Source organism: Pseudorasbora parva, chromosome 15, assembly GCF_024679245.1.
Source record: "Pseudorasbora parva isolate DD20220531a chromosome 15, ASM2467924v1, whole genome shotgun sequence".
Classification (NCBI taxonomy): Eukaryota; Metazoa; Chordata; class Actinopteri; order Cypriniformes; family Gobionidae; genus Pseudorasbora; species Pseudorasbora parva.
Genome location: NC_090186.1, coordinates 29,089,509 through 29,116,421, shown reverse-complemented (window position 1 = coordinate 29,116,421; position 26,913 = coordinate 29,089,509). Strand labels below are relative to the sequence as shown.

The 26,913-nt window shown below is 37.8% G+C and overlaps 2 protein-coding genes across 3 annotated transcripts; one reads left to right on the top strand and one right to left on the bottom strand.

Moving 5' to 3' along the window:
* The first annotated feature begins 371 nt into the window (after nt 1-371).
* On the top strand, nt 372-15,651 carry hpcal1 (hippocalcin-like 1). 2 transcript variants are annotated; one of them, XM_067417616.1, is made up of 4 exons: nt 372-701; nt 10,816-11,225; nt 11,746-11,851; nt 12,307-15,651. In XM_067417616.1, exons 2-4 carry the CDS (start codon nt 10,848-10,850, stop codon nt 12,402-12,404), a joined length of 582 nt encoding a protein of 193 aa, XP_067273717.1. In that variant the 5' UTR covers nt 372-701; nt 10,816-10,847; the 3' UTR covers nt 12,405-15,651. The 2 variants fall into 2 exon arrangements, with proteins under 2 accessions (XP_067273717.1, XP_067273718.1); XM_067417617.1 differs by lacking the exon at nt 372-701 and adding an exon at nt 3,245-4,348.
* pdia6 (protein disulfide isomerase family A, member 6) lies at nt 15,372-26,855 on the bottom strand. The gene is made up of 13 exons (XM_067417615.1): nt 26,700-26,855; nt 26,106-26,250; nt 25,722-25,779; nt 23,864-23,990; nt 23,646-23,752; nt 23,429-23,559; nt 23,131-23,245; nt 20,600-20,740; nt 20,206-20,290; nt 16,803-16,875; nt 16,489-16,647; nt 16,244-16,340; nt 15,372-16,165 (listed from the first exon to the last, which is right to left on the bottom strand). The coding sequence occupies exons 1-13, from the start codon at nt 26,713-26,715 to the stop codon at nt 16,097-16,099; spliced, it is 1,323 nt and encodes a 440-aa protein (XP_067273716.1). The 5' UTR covers nt 26,716-26,855; the 3' UTR covers nt 15,372-16,096.
* Nucleotides 26,856-26,913: the final 58 nt, after the last annotated feature.

The following is a 26,913-nucleotide window of genomic DNA, read 5'->3' as shown; positions in this document are numbered from 1 at the left end:
TCTGTCCTAAATTAGTTGAATCAGTTTAAGATGTTAAACAAAAATATTAAAGTAGCCTGCGCGCTTTCTTTTCCGTAAGCGACCAAGATCTGTAGCCTACTCTTTTTTTTTGCAATCTGCTCTACTTCGGAGTGTACGGACTCGTCCAAAGAGTAGCATGGGTGTTTTACCCTCACAGCAACATAGTGGGTGCTCGTTTTTTATTGATTTGCAATTTTTTGTCTGATATTACTGATATTTTATATTTATATCAACAACATGAAACATGAGTTTATAATGTGAACGTTCTCATATATAATACTGACATCCCATTCTCAGATACACGAGTCCCCCCTACAGACTAGTGGTGGACTCGTCCATTGACAGCGGACCAGATCTGTGTGTGTGGTGTCAGGTCTCTCGCTCAATGATGAGGTTTCAAGTGCGCCTTTGAGATGTTATGGAGTCTGTAGAATATTCTTCAATTTATAACTTTTTCGATTCCCTTTTATTAAAACAACATTCCAACTTTTAGAGTAAAAGATCGACCTGTACGTGTAAGCATAGGCTACCTTAGTTCGTTTTTTTTTTTTTTTGGAAGCTTCTGTGAGTTTTTTTCATAGCGAAAATGTTGAAAGTTTTGTGAGGACACTCCTTCTTCAGACGGACTTGGCTACAGCTGACAAATTGGGGAACATATCATCTCTGTCGTTTTCTTAGAGGTAAGTTTGTCTTTTCTAAGCCTTTGATAGATTTTGTCAACATATGCCGCTTTTTGTAAGTTAACCCCTATTTACATGATAGCGGTCCATCGAGAAAAGCTCTCCTATGCTCTTTAAAACTAATGCATTTTTGACCAAATACTGAGTTTATGTCTCATATTAGCAGTCTACGATGTTTTTCACAATGGCACAGGTGGTTATTTCTAAGTTTGAAACATTTAGTTTTTATTCTTATTGATGTTTTAGTTCATGGCCAGGTCACCATACAAATAAATTGATGTAAGCATGGAATGGTTTTATTGCTCAGGAAAGCTGACCTTGTGATGCTAAGTGACTATTTGACCCTTTCATTTAATTGGCTGCATTATATCACTAGATTCCTCGATTATCCACAGAGTAAAATGACTTAGGCTAATATGAAAATATTTAGTTAGTTATAAATACTGGGTGTATAATTATAGCTACACTGCTTATGATAGACTCCTATGTTTACAGAGCATCTTCTTTTCAGTGCCAGTCTGTAGATGGTGTAATAACAATAAGTTATTCTTCCAATTCAGTTGTCATTTGTACACTTAATTTCCCCTCTGTTATGATCACCTTCTGGGTCACAGCATGATCTTCACAGCAGGAGTAAGAGGTCGATTCCCCACTTTTCCAATCAAGTCTCTACATGATGCCTTGCAATCATCTCAGTGGCATACCTGCCAGCCTGCCGTCAGCATCTGAAAAAAAACCCGGAACCATTGTCAACATTACATTTCTATTTCCATCCCTAGTTCTTGTCTGGTGTGGTTCTGGTAAATACCAGCAAAATGTGTAAAATTGTTTCTGGGAAAATCATTCCCTGCTCAGGACGATTGGAAATGTATTGGATGACCTCTTGACATCATTACATTTAGCGACAAGCTATTTCTGGGAAAAATACCCTGCATTCTCAGACACGAGTACAAGTGGATTGTTTGTTTTCCTGTAATTTTACGGTCCACCGGAGCAGCAGAAAAACTGGGTTTTCTGTTCTACTGATCTTTTGACACCTGTCAGGATGCATTTTAGTTAGGCCGCATTGGGGAATAGAAGGCTTAATGAGCCTCACACCAACACATATGCGCACACACACACACACACACACACACACACACACACACACACACACACACACACACACAGTTAATTAAGCTTATGTTTTATGCATGATTGGTCAAAGATGAATACTGTAAAACTGCATGCTGAATTGCACTGATGTGTACAAAATTTGTCCCACACTTTCCAAGTAATGTTTTTTTCTCTGGTTGTTTGATCCATGCACATGGCAACCTGGTTGATTTGAAGGGGGTGTAATGAAAGCTGTTATTTGGAAATGAATTAAGGGCAATAGTTGCACTGTCACACTGGTCTGTGAAAAAAGATGCATGTCGTGTGAGTGTGTGGAATCTGGTGGCGAGACACAACATTTGCCAGAGTGGCAGTGTTGTAATGGGGGCTTGTTAAACGAGGGGGGTGGGGGTAACAAGACAAGTTTGTGCAACCAAGGCTACTGGGAGGGAAATTGGAAACTAGATCTTGTGTAGAAATAAAAAAAAGGAATGTTTAGACCGATGCAATATAAGTGTGTGAGGGAATATTTCAGTTAGAGACATGACAGAGAGAGAACGGGCAAGGGTTAAAGATTCAGGGAGAAGAAAGTGCAACGTGGACCTGTGTAATAGAAACTGGCTTTTAGGATAAATGTAGAAAATATGGTAAACTAACAAATGCATATGTATTCTTTTGGACAGACAGCTTTAGTAAGTGAAAAATCAAAATTAAATTCGCACAAGCTTGGCTGACCTGTACATTTAGGCTTTTTCCTTACAATGATTAACATTTCCAAATCTATTTTCACGCTTAAAGGGATATTTCACACAAAAATGAAATTGTCATCATTTCACTCTGGTGTTCCAATCCTGTATAACTTTCCTTCCTCTGGAAAACTTGAACAATGAAAATACTGAAGAATGTACTGGTAATTTCTTTCCAAAAGAGGTACAATGAATGGTGACTAGTGCGATCAAAACTTTAACAAGGACTCTGGAGTATCATAAAACGGGTTCATATGACTAGTGCGTTTTCTGAAGTAATGCAATAGCGTTGTGTGAGAAACCAATTCGATTTACTGTAAGGGATGAGATCATGCTTGCTGTAGTTCATGACGACGTCTGATTTGTGAAAAAAATTATTCTTTTTAGTTGATGATCTTTTCAGTGAATCAATTTATTTGGTTCACAAAACCATTCAGAAGGAATCAATCTGGGGTGAGTTTCCCAAAACCATAGTTGCTAACCTGTTAACCTGTTAGCAACTTAGTTGGTTGGCAATAGGAAATTGCATTGCAACCAACAAAGTTGCTAACTTGGTTAGCAACTATGGTTTTGGGAAATGCACCCCTGATCTAGTTCTAAAGTTCCAATCAACTGACTAGTCCTGTATGCTAAGACTATCAGTAAATAACAAGTGAAAGCTCACACAGCTATCAAAGACTTTTATACAAAACATACTTTATGCTAGCCTACTTTAAGGATTCAGTTTCCATTTTTTTTTGTAATATAATGAAAAAATGACATTCTTTGGTGAAATTAAGTCATACAGGTTTGGAATAGCATGAGTGTATTTGAATGATGTCAGAATTTTCCGTTTTGGCTGTACTATCCCTATAAGAATCATGAGCTCAATCTTCCAGTGTTAACAATGCGGAAGTTCAATGTGGAAGTAAGCCGTTTTTCTGTGAATGTGTGAGGCTTCCAATTCATTGGCCGCTATAGGGAAATAACATGGAGTAACAAAGTGCAGGAAATGGTAAAAATATTTGCACTACAAACCAGTGTGTTTATAATTAAGACAATACATTAAAATAGTATGGTAAAACATGCAGGTTTCCAGTATCCAGCAGCATTGTACAGCTAAAAATAACTGGAAGCGGATGACACCGGAACATTCTATTTACAAATACACTCTTACGTAGAAAATAAGTTGAATATGGTTTTCCCAGTTTCCTTTGGGTAACCATGTATGGTTTATAGAAAGACTGACACCAGTTGTGAAACCACCTGTAAAGAATTATGGTTTGTGACTGGAGTGGAAGAAGATGCTTATGAATCATGGGGTACTGGAGCATACAGTAATACACCATCTGCTCTCCGTCCGGATCACTTTTCTGTCTGATTTATTTTTCTTGTGAGGAGCTTTTCAGGCATTTTGAAAATTAGGGCTGTGTTCAACTCTTCACTCCTCTCATCAAGTCTTTCATTTTGGTTCCTCCTTCACAGAGAATGAGTATGCGAGCTTGAGTCTCAGCTCTATATATTGTGCCTCCTGTGATGTTGTTATTTCTGCTGGATGAGGGCCTATGGGGACCCTTCTTTTTTCTGATTTTTTCCATTTGACAGCAGCATGAGCTTACATTTTTTCCTTCAGAATGGAAAGTTCTGGGTTTCGAGTGTCTGAGGGAAAAGGGAGGGAGCAGCAAGCTACGCCCATGTTTATGTCTGTCTGCCTGCGCTGCCAGGCCAGGCCAGTGGCTTCACCCATGTGACTCCAGCCAAGGGAGGAGCCACCATTATGATGGCCCTGACAAACTAAGCAATGGAGCAAAGCCATTTTCTCAAGAGGTGAACATATCTAAAGAACCACGTCTAAGTATCTATGAAATGTATTTCGATTAGGTAAAATGGTAGATTAGAACCTCCTTGAGAGAGTGTAACTTTAACTGAAATAAATTGTTCAGATATAAACAGATATGTCTGATATCTTTGAAAATGAAAGGCCTTCTCAGTAACCCATGAGGTTTTATTTAGCAGAACAGATCACAGTGTTGCTCTGTGGATGCAGCACAAGAAAGATGGAAGAAGGTATTTTAGTCACAGGAACACCAATTTATATTTATAATGAGCCATGATCTCACTTACAACCCTGCAGTCTTGAAACCAAAAGCTTGTGGGCTAAAATAGGGCAACCCACTTCTCCGGAAAGAAAGATGTATTTTTGCAAACAAAAATATGTGCTTTTTTATGGTCTTCTGCAGCAGAAGCTTACTCAGGTCTGATAGTGGCTCGCTGACTTGTATCTTTTGACTTACAGTACAAGATCTTTTGCAAGTTCTTGGAAATGTACTTTTTGTAGGTTTCATATGGGTTTGATTTAAAAAAAAAATGTTATATAACATAACCCTCAAATAAAAATGTATACATTACATTATAGTTTATTTATTTATAGAATTAATTATTAATATAATACTTCTTCTGTTGGATTACATACAAATTTACAACCTGTTCTTTTCCTTAAAAAAAATTATTGGTAGCTTTTTTAGGGTTCAATTCTTGCTATTAACTAGGTTATTAGCATGCATATAGGATATTGGTTGTTTATTAGTATTAGTGCTTGAAATCCTTGAAAGTGCTTGAATTTTGATGTTTGTATTTTCAAGGTTTGAAAAGTGCTTGAATTTTGGATAAAGTGCTTAAAAAAGCTTGAAATTGTAAGTATTTATTTTAAAACAAATACCTATCTGACTAAATAGTTCGTTTATTAAATGTAGAAATAAAATGTTGGAGAGCCTAAAATGAAACCTGCTGTGCTCGCGATCTGCCCGTCATGTGTGACTCCGCCCCCATGTTGTAGTTTCAATGAACGTTGGCTGAATGATGCTAAATTCGAAGTTTGGATCAAATAGGCACAAACCCCACGAAGTGCCTCTTGTAAAGTCTGCAAAAACACTTGCAGCTTTTCACTATGGGCGAGTCTGCTCTTTCGAGTCACATGAAAGGTAGGCTAAGTCATAACGTTAGACTTTCAAGTAAGCTAACTAAAGTAACTTAGGTAGCCTAACGTTACACATTAGCGCCTTTTTGTTTAACTTGTGCTATTAACTGCTAGCTAGGAATTTGCATAAGTGACAGAGTACTAATGCAAGATTAGCATGTCCGTTATGGCATGTTCATTTGTGGAAAAGGCAGTGAACGTAACGTTAGCCGCAAATTAAAACCTACAAACGTTAGCTCAGTGCATAAAAATAGTGTCAGATGGTCATACAAGTAACTTAGTGCTGTCAAAAATATATTTTTGATATGCATCGATAATGAAATATCTGAAACCTCCTCTTTACACCTGTTGCTCTCCTCCGCCTCCGGCCGACAGGTTAACCCTCTGAACACTAACGTGTCGACGCGTTCTGCTGGATTTTTCTTTATGACAGTGTGTTAGTGTGTGATCGGTCTGAATTTCGCACAGGATTGTAAATAATTCTACAAATTCCCGCAGATTTCGCGCTCATATCTGAAGTGCGCACATACCGTTATAAAGCCAGAGCTGCCAACTCTCACGCATTGGCCGTGAGACACACGCATTTGATTGGTTTCACACGCTCACACGCCACACCCCTTATTTCTCACGCTGAAGTGTCAACCCTGTCGGTCAAATGCCTGAAAGATAAGTTTATCTATAGATCTACCTGATGAGCAACTCTTAATCAGAGCCGGTCGCCTAGGGCCCCGCCTTATCTTGGGATGCCCCGTCGAGAGCGCATTATTGCAGCGCGAAAGTACATTAATGTAGTGCGCGAGCGCGAATCTCTCTGCTCGCGCGCGAAATATAATGCGCGAGCGCAAATTTCTCTCTTCTCGCGCGCGGAATGTAATGTGCCGAGAGCGAATCTCCCTGCTCGTACGCGAGAACTCTGCGTGCGCTCTCAGATACGCTGCACTTGGAAGATTTTTCTCTGGGCTCACTCAGAGAATATGCCTGCACTTAAAACGTGTCCAGTGCAATCGCGAATCTCTGTGTGTGTTGGAGAGAGATGCACGCAAAAAGAACTATACCAAACTAAGCTACTGATTTTAGTTGGTCTGAATCATGGGCGGCCAACTAAAATGGTCTAAATCAATTCCATTTGTTGCCTTCAGTAAATTAAAGGGATCCCCTGGTGTTGAGACTTGTATGGCTTAATATAACATAAATGATGTCTCTTACTGAATTATGTAGTAGAAAACCCATGAAAGATCTACGTTATTTTAAAAATCGATTTTATATTTGGACCATGGGCGGCGCCATTTTGTTTGCGTTCTAGGTTGATGACGTAGAGTGGTTGAACTCCTCAATCAGCTGGCATTACCCGTAGCTATTTTTACCACAACGCAACTCGAAAATTGTTTCAGAGTTAAACAAAACCAATGAATTCCTTTGTAATTATACTTAAAACACACTCAAACATACATGTGCACACAAACTCACCTACACAAGTCACAAACAGATCGGCGGGCGCGCACACGACAGGCTCTGTCTGCTCAGTCTCCACGACAGGGGCTGAATCTGAAATCGACCCTATACCCTTAAATAGGGCATTATTTGAAGGGACGGACATTTGTAGTGTTGTCCGACACCATAGTGGACATGTTCGAGTGCAGTCATTCAGTCTCACGTTCCACCGCAAGTGTAAAGCCGATTTACAAACAGCTGTCCGACTTCACGCACTCAAACATACATGTGCACACAAACTCTCTCTCTCACACAGACTCACACACACCCCAACAGATCGGCGCAAACACACACACACACCCCCCAACAGATCGGCGCGAACACACACACACATCCCAACAGATCGGCGCGAACACACACACACACGCACGCACTGCGTGCGCGCATACATAACCCTCAATCTGTGTTGATAACCTGTTCAACACATCCTGTTTCCTAGATAGACTGTTGATAGTAGATTAACTATAATGCCTAATGTGACCAGCAGAGGGAAATATCTAGGTAGGACGATGGGATAAAGTAACGTGAGGAAGAGAGGCAGGATGTTTTTGTGATGATGCATGCGATTGAGACAGAGCAGTCTGTCAGCTGTGTGCGCGCCCGCCGATCTGTTTGTGACTTGTGTAGGTGAGTTTGTGTGCACATGTATGTTTGAGTGTGTTTTAAGTACAATTACAAAGCAATTCATTTGTTTTGTTTAACTCTGAAACAATTTTCGAGTTGCGTTGTGGTAAAAATAGCTACGGGTAATGCCAGCTGATTGAGGAGTTCAACCACTCTACGTCATCAACCTAGAACGCAAACAAAATGGCGCCGCCCATGGTCCAAATATAAAATCGATTTTTTAAATAACGTAGATCTTTCATGGGTTTTCTACCACATAATTCAGTAAGAGACATCATTTATGTTATATTAAGCCATACAAGTCTCAACACCATGGGATCCCTTTAAATAGCTCAGTTTTTTTTCTGCCTGTATTGGGCATAAGATTAGTAGCCTAATGAATGTGTGCATATTGTGAATTAATTTAATAAACGTAGTCACCTTTCCCAGTAGCCTTCAATAAATTAACGTGTCTGCAAAAATGATTCATAAAACATAAATATCAGTTAACCAGATTTACTTTCTTCACTGACGAAAATTGTCCTTGACATGGTTTTTAAGCTATTGTTATCAAATTTTTTTGGTCTTCAGAACATATTAAAATGCACATATGTAGATCATAGAAATCAAAATTTTCTCGGGGGTGCATGCCCCCGAACCCCCCTAACTACCTCACATTTGGAATCTCAGTGATTATAAAACGGTGCCTTTATTATGATTAAGGGATGTAGGTCCTATACAGAATAAGGCCTTAATATTTGATTTATAAGTAGCAATAAACAGCCAATATCCTAATATAGAATTGGACCCTAAACTAAAGTTTTACCATTTTTGTCATACCCTCACTGGATCCGTCATTACTAAGTTACGCCACTGTCTCTATAGTGCTTTAAAATTGTGTGTGTCTATAGGATGTATACAAACCGCCATATAGATGCAAAAAACAAACGAACAATAGTACCCCATTTAAATGCAGATGCATATATAGAGAGAGCTATTATTATTATTTATTTGTTTATTTATTTTTTGCAATTTTTGCTTTGTACGGCAACATTTTGGTTGGCACCACCAAATCTCACTCTAAGTTTTTTTGAAAAGTTGGCAGCTCTGATAAAGCCGACCTCTGACATACAAGTAAATAAAATAAAAAAATAGCTCCTTTTCCCAGCGTATTAATGGTTAAATACACACAAAAAATGTTATGTTATGTTGTTCATCTGGGTGTGTATTAACGTAAATACAGTCGTAAACAGTTCAGAAGAATGAGTAACGGGAACAGTGTTTTGATTCCACACTTGCGTCAGGTCTTAAAGGGGCAGCAGTTATGCAAACTACAAAAAGACAAAAGATCTCTTGCTGCGCTTTACTGATTAACTTGTGTAACTTTAACAGATTAATATGTATTTAATTTTTACAATGAAAATCCAATGTTATTTTAAATTTGATAACTTGTTTTTTTTTTAATTCAGTTTATCACCTACAGTTAGACCTAGGCCTACCTGATTTATTTGTGCTATTGTTTTTGCTTATTTGTTCTTATTTTATTACAGTTTTCTCTTCTTTTTACCATTTAAAGTTAAGCTTTCTTGTGCTGTATGTAAGATACCGCAACACAATTACCCCATTGTAGAACATGCACTGTAAGCATATTTGTGAGATAATTATAATCATGAAAAAAAGCTTAAGCTTTATCATATAAAGTGATCCCTTCAGAAGAACTATTTGATTGCCTAGACTTTTAATAGACATACACACACAAAAAAAGAGAAATTAATTAAAAATAGAAAAGGATAATTTTGACAATGTATTGGAATGTAATTTACAGCGGCGTTGGGTGCTGAAAAAATCTTTAAAATGGACATTGAAAGTGCTTGAAAAGTGCTTGAATTTGACCTTTGAAAAGGTGTACGAACCCTGTTATAAAGCACATATTATTTTGCACAATCATATTCTACATCCCTAAATCCTATCCAATTCCTAAACTTAAACGAACAAAACAAAAACTAGCGTACTAACTATTAAGCAGTAAAGGAGTTTATCGAGGCAAAAGTTGAAGTTAATAGTGAATGTGTTCCCCATACTTAAGTGTTACTAAATTATCATATTTTAAAAGCCCCGACTTCAATACACAGTCACAGTCTGCAATGTGCTTTAAAAAAATGTTGCATGTTGGTTGAACCACATGACATTTTTGGTCATTAATTGATTTTGAAGTGGTTGTTAAAATGGTTGTTGTTAAAGTGGTTGTTAAAATATATATTTTTTTAAGATTAGGATTGTCAAGCTTTTCTTTTGAAGAATTTTATGCTTTCAATGGGGCTTTCTTTCTTGATTATGATTGTAGGACAGTTGTATCACCCTGACATTTACAACCCCCCCACCCCACCTCGACAAATCAAAATGAACATGAGACATAGAAGAGAAGAGATCATACTGTATATCATAGAAGAGATCATATATTTATAAATTGCATTCTTTTAACATGTATTTTTTAATGAATTAAAATTGTTGTGGTGAATATAAAAAAATGGGGATGACCTTATAGTAAACTGTAAACAATCAAGATTCAGAAATATGAACAGAAAAACCAAAGAATGGAGGAAGAGGCTGTAGTAGAATGAGTGGATAGTAGTGAGTGCATATGGCCATGTAGCTTATATAACCTATCGTTAAATTTCACTCCCTGCCACCTCACCGTTTATATGGTCTTTATATGATTTGTTTAAATAGAACGAGCAGTGCCTCACACTCTGCCCCCTCTTAGCGCCGCAAGCACAGGCTCATGTACAGTAAGAGACGCCAACCGTTCCAAATTACCCCCACACACACACACACACATGCAAAAAAAAAAAAAAAAACTCTTCTTCATCTCCCTGGTAACCCACGGCCTCATGATTGTTGCTAAGGTGGTCTGGTGACAGTAATGCCCTCATATGAGCCTCCCTGAATGCTGCTCAGTGTCCTCCCCCCTTTACCTCACCTGCTCCCCCACTGTGAGGAAGTCAATAAATTCTCACCTTAACAAGGTATTAAATGGTTTCCATGGATACCATGATCCACTCCTTCAATTTGGAAGGCTAACACGTTTTCCATTATTCTGAAACGTACATCTGGCAGAGGAAATGTGACTCTTTTTATTGTGGCTTGTGTATAAAGTATAAAGGAGGCCAATTTGGGTTTAAAAATATCTAAGTAGCTACTTCATTTCTTTGTGTTTGTTCAGACACAGGGTCTGGGAATTGTCCGCATTTCATCATGGGTAAACAGAATAGCAAGTTGCGACCCGAGGTCCTCAACGACCTGCGTGAGAATACGGAGTTCACGGACCATGAGCTGCAGGAGTGGTACCGCGGCTTCCTGAAGGACTGTCCGTCCGGCCACCTAACAGTGGAGGAATTCAAGAAGATCTATGCCAATTTCTTTCCCTACGGTGACGCTTCGAAGTTCGCGGAGCACGTCTTCCGCACCTTCGACACCAACGGCGACGCCACAATCGACTTCCGGGAGTTCATAATAGCCCTGAGCGTGACCTCGCGCGGAGGCCTGGAGCAGAAGCTCCGCTGGGCCTTCAGCATGTACGATCTGGACGGTAACGGATACATCAGCCGAGCTGAAATGCTGGAGATCGTACAGGTGAGTTTTTTTTTTCTTTCTACTTTTGGTTTCATTTGCATTAATGTATTTTCGCTGGCGAGCCATTGTTTTTCGAGCAGCTTGTTCCATATCAATATTGGCTCAGTCGAATGTTTGGTGATACAGACCTCCTGAATAAACAGATCTCCTCAGTCAAGTGTTCCACAGGCCATATGGTCTTGCCACAAATGGTGACCAAACACAAAGGCTTTGTTCGGTACTTCAAAGGGACTGTTGACTCTCGATGTTAATAACATAGATGGCTCTTTTACACCTGCAACAGAGGACTTGCAATAAAACTATATCTGAAAGTGACGTTATCTGGCAGAGAAACAGGCTCATGTCCATTTGCACTGATTAAACTGATGTGAAATGTTGATTGAAGCGGTGACACTGACAGCTGCGTTATGCAATTGCAGCAATATAAAGACAGTTTCATCAAATATGTTGAAAACTGCAACATTTGCATGTGACAGCAAACTACCATATGTTTTACACACAGTTACATTCATTTTCACAGGCAATCTATAAAATGGTGTCATCTGTGATGAAGATGCCCGAGGATGAGTCGACGCCAGAGAAACGCACAGATAAGATATTCCGACAGATGGACACGGACAACGATGGTACGCCTCCTGAGATCCGTCTCCCACTCACTGATAATATTAAGTTGAACCACACAAAATGTCAGAAACCGCACTGCAAAACAATGATATACATAGTCTTTGTTTTCACAGTAAAAACATTTAAATCAAGATTTGTAATTAAAAAAGTAGTCAAAGTCTTGAGTTTAAGTGTACTTTTCGTACTCGGCTGCCAATTTATTTTTTTTCTTAAGCCAAATTTAGTTTTAGTTTTTTTTTTTGTCTTATGTAACTTTGCTTTTCAAGTAAAGGCAGAAATACTAATTAAGAAGGTCTTCTTTCACAGTGTCCATGACAACCACCAACACATAAATTAACCATTAAGCCATATTTAGGTTTGTTTTTAGGTCCAGGATGTTTGATCACTGTTAAAATGTTACTCTTGGAAATGAACAAAATAAGCTTATTGTTCTTTTTTTTCTCCTCCAAATCTATAGGCAGACTGTCTCTGGAGGAATTCATCAAAGGTGCCAAGAGCGACCCCTCTATTGTCAGACTACTGCAGTCCGACCAAAGCACTTCTCGACAGTTATAAATACAGGTCTTAAAAGCAGCTGACAGGAAGCCACTCACAGGCACACTGAAAAGACTATTAGAAAGGTAGTTGTTGGCGTTATCAATGCATTTCTATATCTTTACCGCTTACAAAGTTTCCTGGTTCATGGGTGGTTACCGGTTTCATCAGTATTCCAGCTGTCTTTCATTTTGATGTAATTCTGTTTGGATTGGCAAGAGTTGTCAATGGGTGCGTTTACATGCATGTTCTTAAGCCGATTATGCCTAATAAGCCGACAATGAACATGGTCAACGCGGTAACCCGTTTTCTTTTATCGGAGTACGGTCATAATCGGAGTAAGCATAAACCGGTCGGGACAGATAGTTTCTTGCCTCTTGCGATTTCGTGCTGCATGTAAACGCATTAACCTGCTTTCTGATAGCTAATTGAAGAGCGCATGTGTTATCGGTGACAAAAACGCAAACTTAGAGCACATTTAAACGCATCTAGACAGAGCGAGCTAGCATTTTGAATGAAATGAGGACATATATCACAAACTCTTTTCACAGACTCTTTTAAGACCCAGAAAATCGTAAAGATGTGTACTCTCATGCAGCAGAAGTAGAAGAGGTTCAGTCAAAACGCAGAATCTGTGACTGCATGAGGATAATATGAGCCATAAATCTCCTGCTGATATGTTGCACGCTTTATTTAATATCACAACGGGCATAACGTTTGAAAAACTCTGAGTCAGATACGGACATTATTATTTTTGACATCACTACAAGGAAATAACCCGGTTTATTAATAAAGTCATGTAAACGTGGTTTACTTGCATTGTCAGTTAACTGGTTTGCATGTAAACAGGGAAAACTGATTATTTCAATTAGCTGATTTTTCTGAGTTATCAGCTTACCGGTGTGCATGTAAACACACCCAATGTCTGGGCTGGGTCAGAATTCAAATGACTCCTTGAATTCAATTGTCAAAAGTCACTTTTAACAGATATCCACATTTTAAATCATACTCTACTGATGATTGGTTGCATTACATACATTTTTGTAAAATCAAATGCTCTTTACGGAGGCTGCAGCATTTTCGTTACAAGCAATGAATAAAAAATATTTATATTTTCAATGGTTTGCATTCCACTCAAAGTGCACCGCACGTGCAAATTCCCAGAATGGCTTTTAGGCCAAAACATGACGTTCTGCCTGTAAATATTCAATTTCTTCAAGCTATCAAGCTAAAATCAAGCTAAAATATCTCCAGGGCACTATTTACATTCCCTTGACATGTCCTAAACTTGATCATCATAGTATATGTGCTAGGTGCTTTTTGGTTGGATGTTGGGTTTTATACATCAGGTAGTCTAGCTGCATTCGGAGGTGTTTGCTGTCCAGCCAATTGTAATTGACTTTAACTTTATTTTAAAAGGACAGTATTGCTTCTTTTAGTATCTAACAGAACATGCCAACAGTTTGGGGTCAGTAAGTTTTATTCATTTTTTTGAAAGAAAATACTTTTATTCAGAAAGGATGCATTACATCTTCTACTTTGTTACCAAAAATTTCAAATAAATGTTATTTCTATTCTACAAATAACCCTCCAAAATGTATCCATTGTCTCCACAAAAATATTAAAGGGATAGTTCACCCAGTCTTTTATTTCAAACTCCTCCAGCATTTCACTTTAAAAATTCTTGTTTTAGACTTCTAATTCATGACCAGTGCTTTGTTTTGCTCTATGCTCTGCGCTTCTGCGTTCATCAGTACATTGTGCGTCAGGTCAGGGGTTACTCTTGGTGTGTACAGAAATCAGCCAGAAGCTAGTTATTTTAGTTTATAAAGTTTTCAATCTGGATATTTTTTTCACACAAACCCTTTGATTCGCTTCAGATGGCCTTTATTAAACCCCCCGGAACCGCGTAGAGCACTTATAGAGCCATTTATACCATAATAAAGCTTGGAAGAGCTAGAAATGTTTTTAATTCAACTCATGTGAAGAATGTCACGAGGGTGAGTAAATCATGGGCTAATTTTCATTTTTGGATGAACTATTCCTTTAAGCAGCAAGTAATGGCTGCTGAAACTTCAGCTTTGCCATCACAGGAATACATTACTGTTTTCTATTTTAAAATGTAATTTTACTATATTTTTGCTCATAAATGCAGCCTTGGTGAACACAAGATTTCTTTCAAAAAAATTAAATTTTTTACTGAAACCAAACTTTTGAACAGTAATGAATGGCCACTGTTGGCTGCTGGTTGTTTTTTCCCCATTGTATTGGATCTCTAAATTAGCATTCAAATTTGAAGTATGATAGAATAAATGATCCAGAAAGTGCAATATATTTATGCATTTGTTTTGGTTTCAATTCTAACATGAGCAGACAGACAAACTTTTGACAATCGATCCTACCCTCAAGGTAACAAAAACAAACAAACCCAGTAGCCGTCAGCCTTTAAGCTACTCATTAATATTTAAACGCTGTTGTCCGTTTGGACATATGGCGCCGATAGAATGGCAGACAGGCGGTTAGTTTCTATTTGTCCTATTTATCACCAGTCCAGTGTCAACATGAACTGTACAGATGCTGTTGGATAAGTAGCTCCATGGAATGCAACCATAATGTCTTCAAGGTTCTGTTAGTGGAAACATTGGATAATGCTCTTAACTTGCTCTTTTGCATGTGTGGTATTTCATCGCTCCCCTAGTACTTTTTTCTCTGTAAAATGATTGTTGAAGTGAAATGCCAAAATTAATATTTGTACTGGATATATATATATTAACTTGAGTAATTTCTAATTTTGTATAGTGTTAATTGTGATGGTTGTATACTGCAGCTGGGATTGGATGTCCAGACATATTTTTGTCGAGCCAAAGCATCAGTGCGTGTCTGAATGCTGCATCTTTACAACTGAATAGTGAATTTGTCTGCATGAATTCTCAATAAACCACTGATTCATAGGCCACTGGTGTCTATCAGAGTAACGTTTGTGACGAGTCAATTTATTTTTGTTTTATTTTCATAACAAAAACATTTCTTTCAAAACAAACCTGTGTAAGAAAAATCTACACGATGCCCACATTACACCCGATCAAGCACATTAGACAAATGGGCAACTGGGATATAGGTTGGCTGACATACTTTTCAGTAACACAATTTTAAAAAACAAATAACCCCCAAAAAAAGTCACATGAGAGGGACAAAGGGTGAAAATTGAAACAATGTTAGGCTTCTTGTAACTCCTGTGAAATGAGCTGCTGAAAAAAAAAAAAAAATTCACACAAAAGGCTGATATAAATAACCATTGGCTTATTTCATTACCAGAAAGACCAGTACCATCGGATTAAATCTCGTAACTGAAACATATTAGAAAGTGTCCAATGAAGAGCCTCTGTGTGACATCTGCTTACTGGAAACAAGTAATTGATAAATCACAGTCACATTCTGTTTCATCAAGCTGATTGAAAGAACCAATCAGTCACAAAATCAAAAAGTGAAGGATCTTGAGGCTGAGCATCACTCAATCATGATGTACATACAGAAAAGTCTAATTTTTAAACTAACGGGGATGTTTTCTTTTAAAAAGCTGCACAACCATTTGCTTTATGTCTATGTTTTCAGAGTCTTAAGGAAGTTATTGTCCCAACCGTCCCCTCATCCATGGGAGAGAAGACATGGGCATCATTTGGGTCTCAGAGTAACCCAAGTGGTTTAGACCTGGCTCATAATTCATCCTTCTCCAGATCATCCAGATCCACGTCACTCAGGTCAATGTCATCCTCCATGGGCAACTGAGGAAAGGCCAAAAAAAGGGGGTTGAGAACAGGAAAGGATGACATCCATTCACTCACTATGTTCCCTCTACTCACCACTCCATCTTTTCCATCCCAAGGCTCCACAGTGTTAATCTTAGGCAAAGCTCCACCTCCCACCGTAGCAGTGGAGCCACGGCCAACAGAAAGTTCCCTGCATAAATAAAGACATTAATAGTTTAACAACATAAAACAGGCTGACAGTTAGAAGGGCCATTATAAACAACACCTTAAATTTACTGTATGCTAACGGTCTCAGTGACGTAACTTTTTCCCAGTAACAAACTCCAGCCTTCTGTTACCTGAGGAATTCATGGATGCCCGTTTCACTGAATGAGCCTTTAAGCAGAGCGAACTTCATCTTGCGAGCATTAATGGCAGCCATGGCAGGATAGCCAAATCCACCGATCCCGAGAGAGGACTCCAGCTCCATCTGTGCCCCTGCTTCAGTCCACAACCAACTGTAGAGAGGAAAGAGTGTCATGTGTATGACTGCATCTCGCTCTTTATTCCCTAAAGTCTCGTCTCTGGCACACAAGTAGCGACATGTACTGATGTGTTATTTATGGACAGGCTGATCTCAACTTGTACTCTAGATGATGCTGAAAATACTGACCCCCACATCTTCTTCTTGTATTTCTCTGCCATGGTCTTCATCACTTCCAGGTAAGAGTTTCTTCCTGATGCACCTGCAAGCATAAAGAAAATCAAATGAACAGTGTTGTGTGTTATTGCTTATTACAAATTGGTGGTGAAATTTTTTAGATATTAGCCTAGGCAACTAACGGAAATATACAACAATAAATTAAACTAAGACAAAATAAATAAAACTTAAGTAAACTCAAATGAAACGGCAACTGCACTGTTATTATGTATTATACGACCCTGTGGAGTACTTGATTCTGATTGGTCAATCATGCATTCCAGCAGTATGTTATTCCCAGATAACCGCCAAAGTGAATAACACCGCTCATCCAGGTACTAAAAGATATCTTGACTGGTAGTACTTATAGGCTTAACGTGCGACTCCGCTGTTGTTGACTGTCTGGTGCCATCTTGTGACTGAAATACTTAACCACCACAGGTTACAATGGAAGACGACTTCAAGTTGTTCACCCAAAAATGAAAATTAGCCCATGATTTACTCACCCTCAAGTCATCCTAGGTGTACATGACCTTCTTCCAGACGAATAAAATTGTAGTTACGTTAAAAAAAAAAAATGTCCTGCTAATCCAAGCTTTATAAGTAGTAATTGTAACTAGAGCTTAGGGCTGGGCGATATGGCCCAAAAAAAAAATCCCCGATTTTTTCACCAAAAATTCGATTTACGATTTAAAACGATTTTTTTCCCCTCCTACTTAAAATCAGTCTGCAGATGACAAAGAAATTGTTCAAAACAAGTTTTAACTTTATTTTGTTTAGGTAAAATTAAATATTTGCAGCTTGGTAGAAGTGCCACCTGGGGTGCAAAACTTTCCGCATGTGAATAACCCCCGACTTTCCACAGTATAAATGGGCACCATATCTTTTGCAATATACAGTATACATATCAAAGGTTTATGAATTGATATGCAGATAAAATTAACTTTTATTAACAACAGTAATGTGCAAAAAAAGTATAGGGAAAATTTAAATGTAGCCTAATGCTCTTATTAAATATAGATTAGCATTGTTCTTCAATAGTCTCACACTGAACTGATCGACAGCTTCAGTGATTATTAAAGGAGCTCTTTGCTTTACTGTAATTTAGTCACAATTTGAAGAAAAGTTTAGTTTTTCCTGAGACTGTGACTTCGTACTTTCCATACATTAGGGAGTGAAAATCGCTAATAAATCAATAAGTGCTCTTCTGCTGGTTATAGTGGTGGGCATTTCATATCTTTTTTAAAATAAAAATGCTACAAAATGGATTACACATTTTAAAAAAATAAACTAAAAAAAACATTCGACTATTTCTTTCACAAGACCCCTTTAAACTTTTAGTTTTACAAACCATCACATTAAAAATAACATTACAATCGGATATCTAGAGCTTTTAAGTGCTGGAAATAAGTGTGAAGCTCTTGAAAACCATTGGAAAGTGCTGGAATTTCAATCTCAAAAGGTTGTACGAATCCTGAGATAAATAATGACAACAACAACATTAAATCCATGTGGTTTTACTACAGTACAATCGTGGTAAATGTTGGTGTTTTGTGACTGAAACCCCTGACCTTCGCTCAGCTCTGTTTGATCTGATATCTGTGGTTTATAACAGAATTGTGCGCCGACTGCTTCCTCTAGATCACAGTAGCGATGGTGTGTTGATTTAAACGCTCTCTCACTGGATCACCAGCGCTGTGTATCGTGTCTGTCACGAGATTGGCCCGTGTGTGAGCTCGCGCTGCGTTCGTGTCAGCGCAGCTTTAAATGAGTATAGCGCCTACCGCGGTTCCGTTCAGACTTCAAACACACTTTGCAGCGGGGTATTGTTAATTGTTCTGTGAAAAACTGAACCAATTATGAATGACACGGTATGTTGTTAGACGCGATCCTTGTTGTTTGTGTACCTCTGTGTCAAACGCACGCGGGGAGGGCTGAGCCATTACGGGAGCTCAGAGGGGAGCGTCGGCGGATTTGAAAGAGAAAACTAAACTAAACTAAACTAAAAAGTATTAGTTTACTTTTAAAAACTTTAGTCGTAAACTAAAAACTCGAATTAATTCATAAAATCGATTTATCGCCCAGCCCTACTAGAGCTCTGTTTTTAAAGTCCATAAAGCATGCATCTGTCTGTCAAATAATGTGTTCCAGACGGCTCCGGGGGTTAATAAAAGGCCTTCTGAAGTGAATCAGTGAGTTTGTGTAAGAATTATTTTTTTTAAAATCCATATTTCAAACTTTATTATGTAACGTTTTGGCTTATCGCCTTTCGTATTCAATTAATGTCAAAAGTACTGAAAGTGCTTCTGCAGGTCAAAAGGCTTGCGCAACCAGTTACTCGTCAGACGTAAGAAACATTTTGAACAGCGAGAGGCACTTTCAACAGAAGGCATTCGGTCAGAAATTTACATAGGAAAAAAAAAGGCTTAAATATGGATTTTTTTTTATTAAAAAATTAAACACACCGATTCACTTTAGAATGCCTTCATTAACCCCCCCAGAGCCATATGGAAGCACTTTATTTTCCAGACAGCTGCATTTATGGACTTCAAAAACAGATCTACAACTAACATTAATGCTATTATAAAGACTAATTTTATTCGTCTGAAAGAAGAATGCCATATTCATCTAGGATGACTCAAGGGTGAGTAAATCATGGGATCAGTTTCATTTTTGGGTGAACTATCCCTTTCAGCATTAATTTCAAAATTGTATATATATAGACTAATCTTTTCAGATATAGGCTTAACGCAGTTTGGAACAGTTCTTTGTGGAAACTTTGCGCAAGAGCTAATAAAATATTTAAACTCAAGACAATGTGTCCAATTTACCTTACAAGTATCTGGTAAATGGTGGCCATTACAGTTCTATACCATTTTAGTGCAAAGAAGAAAAAAAAGTAATTTAAATGCAGAAAGTGAATTGAAGCACCACAGCATTTTGCATTTATTATATATATATATATATATATATATATATATATATATATATATATATATATATATATATATATAACTAATTTAATAACCTTTAAATGTAATCTTTACAAAAAAAAAAAATTATATATATATATATTTTTTTTCTTTCCTTTTTGTAAAGATTACATTTAAAGGTTATTAAATTAGTTAACTAAGTGAAGGTTTGATGACCGCAAATGTAATCTAAATGTAAAAATATAAGTAGTGATCATGCACAATTAAATATCCAATTATTGGCAAAAAAACAAAAACAAAAAACGTATCCAATAGCCTGTAACCAATATATTGTGCATCCTAGAGCCATTCCCGTTTAAGAGGCTTGTCATTTCACCTTTTTATTAAAAACAATAGTTTTGATGAAACGCTTTGAAGTGTTTAAGGTTGATGTTGTATCGTACCTGTGTCTAGAATGTGAGGCAAGACAGCTACCATACACAGCTGATAGTCCTCGCAGGTCTTCTTCAAAACGTCTTCACTCAAAATCTAAAGGAAGTAAAAAACGCATGAATATAAAGCAAAATATACCCATTTTTTCTTTACAAAATATTTATCAAAATAAATGGCAACATTAGTTATTACTAGTAACTATTTTAGTGTCCTTGTAACATGTAAATTGTGTAACTGCATGCAACTAACCCTAAACCAATGTAGTAACTCTTACATGTAGTTAATTCATATTTAAATGTATAATTGGTTTAATATAAGGACCACTTAATTAAGTGGAACCAAATTATACACATTAGTTACAACATTCTATAATATACAATAAAAAATAGAAGTGAAAACACTGACCTCTTGAAGCTCTGGAGGAGGAATGTTATCAGAGAAGAGGTCCATGGCACGAGCAACGATGTCAGATCGGGTACGTCCCCCCTGATAGTCCTCTGGCTCCTCTCCTTTACGAAAGACCTTGATAGTGGGGAATCCTCGAATCTATAAATAATGACAGCAGAAAAGACTGTTAGTGAACCCAATGACCCGAGAATAATTTTTTGTTTTGTTGGTGAGATATAACTGGGATCTGAAAATAACTCAGGGTCAATATAAGGATTGTTGGTAGCACTTAAATTTACAATCCTGTTCTGCATGTACATACTTATGTGCTTTTAAACCAGTACTTAAGTCCCTCCAGCAAAATTTATCAAAATGACTGATTTTGTGGTGGCTATTTCCAGAAATTAGCTTTTTTCTTTTATAATACCACATTTACTATATTATGTTAAACGCACAATAGTCATGCACGTTAATAGAACAAACAATATGCACAAATCTTGGAGTCTTACTAAAAAAAGGCTAGTCCAGTAGTGTACTGTGTAGCCTTAATGACATGATAACTTAGGGTGGGAAATATCTGGGAAAAGTAAATCACAGCAATAAGCAATTGCCTAATATAAGTAAAGTTCTCAAATGATTAATTACTGAGTAAACAGTTAGTAATAAAGAACTAAAAAAAATAATGATAGGAGGACAAATAAATACAACAAAGATACAAATATTGCTTTACATTTGAGTAGCTACTGCTTGTTTTTTTCCAGTTGTTGCTGATGGGTATAGGTTATATTAGGTTGCTTTTACTTTGCCTACAGTAAAGCACGGACCCAATATGGTCACACGTCCCAAATTTATTCACTCAAGATATAACTGCCAAGATGGAAATTTAGTCATAATCCTGTGTATTTTATTTAGATTGTTCATCAGTCTGTATGTCAGGAGCGCATGAGTATGTGGTATCCACAACTTTCCTGCAAGTCTTAGTGGGCGTCGCCATGACACTCGATACTTCCGGTTGACGGCATCTCAGTTTCCGGTTTAGCACACAGAACAGTTATGCTGCGTTCACACCAGACGCGAGTGACGCAAATAAATAGTGCTTTTTGCGCGAACATGGACGCATGAACATTTTGACTCCATTCGCTTCATTCACTACACAACAGACGCGAATTTGCGTCATGGGAGGGGCTTCTGCCAGGCAGCGGCAGTCGTTAGAAGGACGAGCCGAGGTAAGGCTGCTTTCGCTGGGGTTAATGAGCGCAGAGTGCCTGGGTCTCTCACCTCAGAAACCTACTTGCTTCCATAAACCATGCAACATAAACGGACCCGTTTCGTTGACGGGTTGCTAGCACCCTACGCACTCCATTCAATGCCCAACGAGCTTCAAATAAACTCAAGAATTGTGATGTAGAAGTAATATTTATATTTTAATATTTGTAATTGTTGAAATCATGTCAGACATTGTCAGTAGACTATTTTTTTAATCGACATGAAAATAGATGCATGAACTTCAATTAATTTAAGTGCATTGTAATAAAAATTAACATTTCATTGCTGTAAATTTAATTATTGAGTTTATATATTAGTTTAACCTATTTAAAATACTGCAGTACAACTGTATAATTTTTTGCAAAGGGTATGTTTATTGTTTTCAATAATTTACAGATGTATTGTGTAGCAAGACCGCTCGAACAACTGACGTTAAATAGAGACATGCACTCCCGCGGGACCCAGCACAACCGAGTGCGGCGCGGGATCATATTTTATGTGGATGCAAGTGGCAAGATATTATTGTGTGCGTGTCGCGGGAAAATAAAATTATTTTGCGGGACTCCTGTAAAGTGGAAATATCTAACAGAATAAATAACTAGAAACAAATAAACCTTTATTTATAATAAAATAAAATCGATTTAGAGGCGCATGGACGGAATGGTAACTCTTGCGTGGTTCATAGGAACAGCCACACAGTGGCAAAATGTGTGCACCGCATAACTCTGGTGAATCGCTTAGTGCTACAGATATTAGTAAGTTATTGTAAGATAGTCGGATCCATGCGACCATCTGGGACATGTGATCATTTTGCCTGAAGCGGTGTTGTAAAAGTCTACTCCTGAATCCTCATAATACAACCAAGATTATGGTTGTTAGATTTAAATTAGATTTAATAGATTAGCTGATAACGGTACAGACTAACATAAACCGGAAGTTCGTTACCGGCGTGTTCTACGTTGCCATAGCGATCATGGGAAAGGTCAGAGTTCGGGAAAGTGGTGGATAAAGTGCTTTTATTGACTTTTTGTGTTATCAGGCATATCATACTTTTATTTGGTCATTCATCCATCTTGAGTAATCAATTCGCCCAGTCTTTCAGAGAAAGATTCACTTTCACAAAGACCACATACTCCGCATGCACCACAACATCTGTATCCTTATGAAAACAACGCATTACAGCTTTTGCATTCAGCGATTGGGAAACACTGGAGGGACTGTTAAGTACATGTACTGTAAAATAAAGTGCAAATGAATATATATAAAAAATTCAAATAAAGTACCCCATAGCGGCTTGCCAAGCCCTGGTGAACAGTAGCATCCACAGCACCCAGTTTGACTTTACCCTTCGTCTGCTCTTTGACTTCTGTGGCGGCTGCTGTCCATTCCGGCTCAAGACTGAAAACATTAAAGAAAGTCAACAAGGGAAAGCCCAGCCAATGGAGGAATTTCATAGTGTCTTTGAATCCTTGTAAATAATTAAATAATGGATTCAGCAGTTCAATAATGCATAGAGCAGGTACTATTTCAGCAGAATGACAGGTCTTATGATGCACGAAAGACATGGAGAAACCCACATACTTTTTGCAGTGTCCACACCAGGGGGCGAAGAACTCCACCAACCAGATGTCATTGCTGTCCAGCACGGTACGGTCAAAGTTATCGTCGGTCAGCTCCACCACATCCTTCTTATTGCCAGCACCACCTCCACTCTGATCACAAAAATCAACGAGGAGTCAATCAATGGTAGGCAAACATAGCGATATAACAAAATCTTCATGCTTAGCTGCTTCAATACCTGTCTGCTGTAGTCTGAGCCTCCAGTCTTTCCACCAAGTCGGTCTTTGACCAGAGAGCGAAGAGCATTTAGAGCAGAGTCTACAATGGCTTGACTGGTACGGCCACCTAGGAAAGAGAAAATTAACTACTTAGATAGGAGCAACAGATGTTAATATGGACATAAAACATTTTCTTTACATGCATGCTAAGATGTCTTATGAAAATGCAGAACTGAACCTTGGTAATCCTCTGGTTTTTGTTTGTTGGCTCCAAAGATCTTAATAGTTGGGAAGCCTCGGACGCCGTACTGGCCTCCCAGAGAGTTGTGTTGGTCTGCGTCCACAGCACCTACCTTCACAATGCCCTGCACCAAAACACAAATGTTATCAATGATCCGTTTTATATTCATTGTCACTGATTTATCCAATTTACAACTGTGGTGAGACAGGCTGCTTGTTACTTTCAAATTTTAAGATACAAAAATAAGTGATGGGAATCAAAGAATAAAATGATTCAGGTTCCATTCAACAAATATTGTTCCTTAACACAGTTCTTTTAAAAGAATACCAAATAATTAATCCTAAATGCTATATACAAACATTCAAAGGTTTAGGTTCAGTAAGATTTTTTTTTTTTTGGAGGCTCTTATGATTTTTTTTTTTTTTTAAAACACAGTAAAACAATAAGATGTAAAATTTGTATTTTTTCCATACGTTAATTTGGTATTCAAGAAACATTATTATTATTGTCATAAATGTTAAAAAACAGTGCTGCTTAAAGGCCCCAATATACTTCAAGAGGAATCGAATAACTGATGTGTGGCCTGTAGTACAAAGCTAGTTTCAGTTGCAACCCAGGTAAGTTCGAGATTAGAGCAAATTAGATTTTCAGGCTCAAGAAGGTGGATTGGTTTTTAGCTGTGTTCATCTTAACTTGCACTACATGGCTAACCTTCTCTGAAGCAGGTTTTATTCTAGGTTAGAGATCGTAAACCCAAACTGGACCAATCAGCTGCAAGTAAAGATGCAATAAAGCCACACCCCCTGTATCTCATTCAAAATTAAAGAAGTTTGAGTGAAAACTTGACAAAATTGCTCATCTTTTGGTGCTAATTAATTATTATATTAATTTTAATTAGTTTCAATTCATAAAATATATACATATAAATTATATTAATTCATAAGCACTGCAGCCAAATATTAATATAGATGAAATGCATGCATACATAATTATTTTAATCGACATGTATTCTTTTGAACTTCATGTGCTTCAGACTTAATCGCAAACTTTGGATTAAACCAGAGTTGACAGAACGATTTTATACCAAGCTTTGAGAGACTGTTGAACTTGATCTAAACCAAGTTGGATTTATCTGGATTTGTCCATTCCAAACCTACTCTGAAACTTTGAGTTTGTTCAGCTAGCTTCATGCAACCGGCCTGTGATGTCATTCCAAACAAAATTAGGGCCGAAACTATTTTAGTTTTGGGAGTTTAAAACCGCTTGCTCCAGCTGCTAAACATCTTCGTACTACCATTGGTCCATGGTGACAACATAACAGATAGGGGTGCACAGACTTTCGCCTTTCACGTGAAAATCTTTACTAGTTTATTTAGCCTCTTTAGTCGGTCAAGGTCAGTAGAAACTTCTGATATTAAACTTAGTTCAGATTAAATAAAACATTCATGTTCAATATGCTTAATTTTTTTCATTCTTTGTAAAGAAAGTGTAAACTTTGTGTAAAGTTTAAAATAACAGATTTTTAATGTTACCAACTAAAATATTTAGTAACTATTAGCAGTAGCGTACCGTGGGGTTTCAGTCAGGGCCTTCGCTAACGATCAACACACCCCACGCCGTCGCCATAACATCGTATTATTATTATTTTTTATCTTACTGACCCCTAAAACATCTCAATGATAGTGTATACTACATTTTGTTATCTACACTTTGGAAGAATGCAGACGTTAAATAAATCATTCTGTGGCAGTAAATTGAACCGGTTCTAAATAAGCCTCAGTTCTTGATTATCAAGTATATAATTATGAGGCAATCTTTTGCATTATGAGGCAATCTTCAGAAATTCTGAATTTACCTTCAAAGCTGTGGCTGCTTTCTTCCATTCAGGAGCCAAGCTCTTGCAGTGACCACACCTTTAAAAACAAAAATCATACAATACCTTTCATTTATTGCACTGCACAAACATCTAAACATCTTGAAACATATAGCTACACAGGTGTAATAATGATTCTCATGACTGTATTCTGCATCATAAGCAAACTAAGACTAATGAGATGTAAAACAATGCAAATTGGTGTCAAAGAGAGAGTAGCTATGATGACTCATACTTTCAATTACATTCAAGAAAGCAACAAATTGGGCCAATTCAGCACTAGCATTTTAGATAGTACCTGATCTATAACTACAGATGACTATGACTGACACAATATCCTTGTTCCACCACAATTTTACAACTTACCAGGGGGCATAAAACTCGACCAGCCAGAGACTGTCACTCTGCATGACTTCCCTGTTGAAGTTGGAGGGGTTGAGTTCAACAACATCATCTCCGGCAGAGTAGAGACCGTGGACAGAGAGTACAGTCAGAGAACACGCCAACACACCTGAAAAGATAAAGGAGGAGAATCAACGCTGCTGAAGTACAGCAGATGATCTCATCAGCTCTATTAAATAAATAAAAAACACTGAACAAGACTTTCTACAACAAGACTTGTAGGCGCACACAAAGGAGATGATAGCAGAATCTCAATATGAAGAAATAGTGCATTATATTATTACGCTCCAAAATGAAGGCCCCCCAACCACCATTAGTGTACAGTACCTATAATATACTACAAGCACGGATTTAATGTAAACAAAAGCTTCATAAAACTCTTCAGCTGGTTTAAAGAATTGTTTCCCCATTCCCCTTTTGTCATATTAACCTCCAAACTAATTCCACATGGTGTCTAAAGTTAGGCTCTCTGCACCTCTCAGCTTGGATGCAACGAATTTAAGTCGATAAAACGCGTCTGAGTTGATGCCTTTATGTCTAGTTTTTTGTATAACTCACCCAAGAGCACTCTCATGGTTGTTCTTTGTGCCAAGCCAATATCTTGTTCAAGGTTTCTTCAGGTTGTGTAGTAGTGCTGCTTGCGCCCGCCGAGTCAACTCTCTCCACCTCACTCACTGCATCACACAACCGGTCTCTCCAACCAGCAGCGTAACAACACAACACAGTCGTACCGTGGCCCGCGCTCATTGGCTCGCCTCCACCCGGAGACGAC

What these genes read in the sequence shown, in the direction of transcription:
- pdia6 (XM_067417615.1), bottom strand. An exon ending in GCTTGGCAAGCCGCTATGGG is followed by an intron (nt 20,741 to 23,130) that starts GTACTTTATTTG and finishes CATTATTTATAG; the next exon opens with ATTCGAGGATTCCCCACTAT. An exon ending in GGCATCCATGAATTCCTCAG is followed by an intron (nt 16,341 to 16,488) that starts GTAACAGAAGGC and finishes TTATTTATGCAG; the next exon opens with GGAACTTTCTGTTGGCCGTG.
- hpcal1 (XM_067417616.1), top strand. Translation starts at nt 10,848, where the DNA reads ATGGGTAAACAGAATAGCAAGTTGCGACCCGAGGTCCTCAACGACCTG. An exon ending in AAATGCTGGAGATCGTACAG is followed by an intron (nt 11,226 to 11,745) that starts GTGAGTTTTTTT and finishes TCATTTTCACAG; the next exon opens with GCAATCTATAAAATGGTGTC. An exon ending in GATGGACACGGACAACGATG is followed by an intron (nt 11,852 to 12,306) that starts GTACGCCTCCTG and finishes CCAAATCTATAG; the next exon opens with GCAGACTGTCTCTGGAGGAA.